The sequence below is a fragment of the Ixodes scapularis genome, unplaced genomic scaffold (genome assembly GCF_016920785.2).
Source record: "Ixodes scapularis isolate PalLabHiFi unplaced genomic scaffold, ASM1692078v2 ptg000683l_1___fragment_1__unscaffolded, whole genome shotgun sequence".
In the NCBI taxonomy this organism is placed as follows: Eukaryota; Metazoa; Arthropoda; class Arachnida; order Ixodida; family Ixodidae; genus Ixodes; species Ixodes scapularis.
Window position 1 is genome coordinate 53,475 of NW_024610019.1, and position 1,497 is coordinate 54,971.

The 1,497-nt window shown below is 52.5% G+C and overlaps 1 protein-coding gene across 1 annotated transcript; it reads left to right on the top strand.

The window, feature by feature from the left end:
• The first annotated feature begins 231 nt into the window (after positions 1-231).
• LOC115312795 lies at positions 232-1,149 on the top strand. Its single transcript, XM_040213470.1, has one exon. It carries the CDS (start codon positions 232-234, stop codon positions 1,147-1,149), a length of 918 nt encoding a protein of 305 aa, XP_040069404.1.
• The last annotated feature ends 348 nt before the right edge of the window (positions 1,150-1,497 follow it).

Consider the following 1,497-nt stretch of genomic DNA (forward strand, 5'->3'; position numbering starts at 1 on the left):
TTAATAACCAAAGCGTATAACTACCTTACTTAACCTAAACGGCATCAGTACATGAGTGTCCGTATTGTTGTGGCGGCGCTACTGTTGCATTTGTATATAGTCTAAAGAAGAAGAGGATCGAATTAAAAAAAAAAAAAAAAGGTTGTTCTTCATCTGTACTGAAGCAGGGCGGTCGACTTCAACTGCCACGGCAGCATACAACAGATTGGCGACGAGGATGTACCGACAAGCATGAGCCTAGCGGTGCCGCCTCCTTTCCTTCCCGCTCCTGGGAGACCTGCTATCCCGTGGAAACAGTGGCGGCGGGTGTTCCAAAATTACTTGCTCGCCTCGGGGGGCGATGCTTATGGACCTGCTCGGCGGAAGGCCTCACTTCTACATTGCCTCGGTGTTGAAGGACAGAAAGTCTTCTACACACTTCCGGAGACGCATCCTCCGGTACCACTGCAGGAAACAACTGCCGGCACGAAGACACCGACTGCGCAGGACGTGTACGATGTCGCTTTGGCGGCCCTGGAGACCTACTTCGCGGCGACTTCGAACGTGGTCGTTGCACGACACCGCTTGAGGCAGCGAGCGCAGCTACCGGGGGAATCTGTTGAAGTATTCGTTGCCGAGCTGCGAGACCTGTCGGCGGACTGCGAGTTCGGACTCTTGGCGGACGAGTTCATCCGAGATCAGCTGGTGGCGAAGACTATGAGCCAGCAGTTACGAGAGCGTCTACTACTGGAAGGAAGTGGTCTAACCCTGGACCGGGCGTTGTCCATCGGCCGACTGGTCGAGGAAGCGGTCCGGTACTCAAAAGAGCTCGTATCGTCTTCATCGGTGCAGAAGGTGGACGTTAAGTCTCCGAAAGCCGAGCGACCACAGCGTACACAGGGAGAACCTTCATCCTCCACTTCGAGGAAATGTTACCGCTGCGGGTCGTCGGGACATCTTGCAAATTCCGCTACATGCAAACCAAGAGGGAAAAAGTGTGCTGGATGCGGGAAAGTCGGACATTTTCGTGTTGTCTGCAAGAGTACCGCCAGTCACACTAGCAAAGGGGGTACTGTCGCAGAAGTTGCGTGCTCTGACGAGGACGTTCTTAGTATTCTTCACGTGCACGATAAACCGAAGAGCGGTATCTACATTTCAGTTCAAGTCTAAGGAACACCCCTTTCATTCTTGGTTGACACAGGGTCAGCAGTTTTCATAATGTCGGAATATGCGTACAAAAGAAATTTCAGTTCTGCTTACCAGCTGCAAGGTACGTCGCAAGTTTGTTCGATTTTTCACAGCAGAAGATCGCCGTAGCAGGCTGCTTTGTTGCTGCTGTCGGTCACACGGAGTGCAAGGCTTCTGTACGCTTCTTCGTTGTCCCGAACGGTACGGACATACTCGGCATCGGCGCCATCGCTTGTTTATCCCTTGAGATCAGCGGTAGCGCGTTGAAATATTTCAACACCACGTGCGTACCATCTGGACTCCCTCGAAATTTGGTAGATGACTTCGCTC

Coding starts and splice junctions, on each gene's coding strand:
- LOC115312795 (XM_040213470.1), top strand. CDS start 232: ATGAGCCTAGCGGTGCCGCCTCCTTTCCTTCCCGCTCCTGGGAGACCT.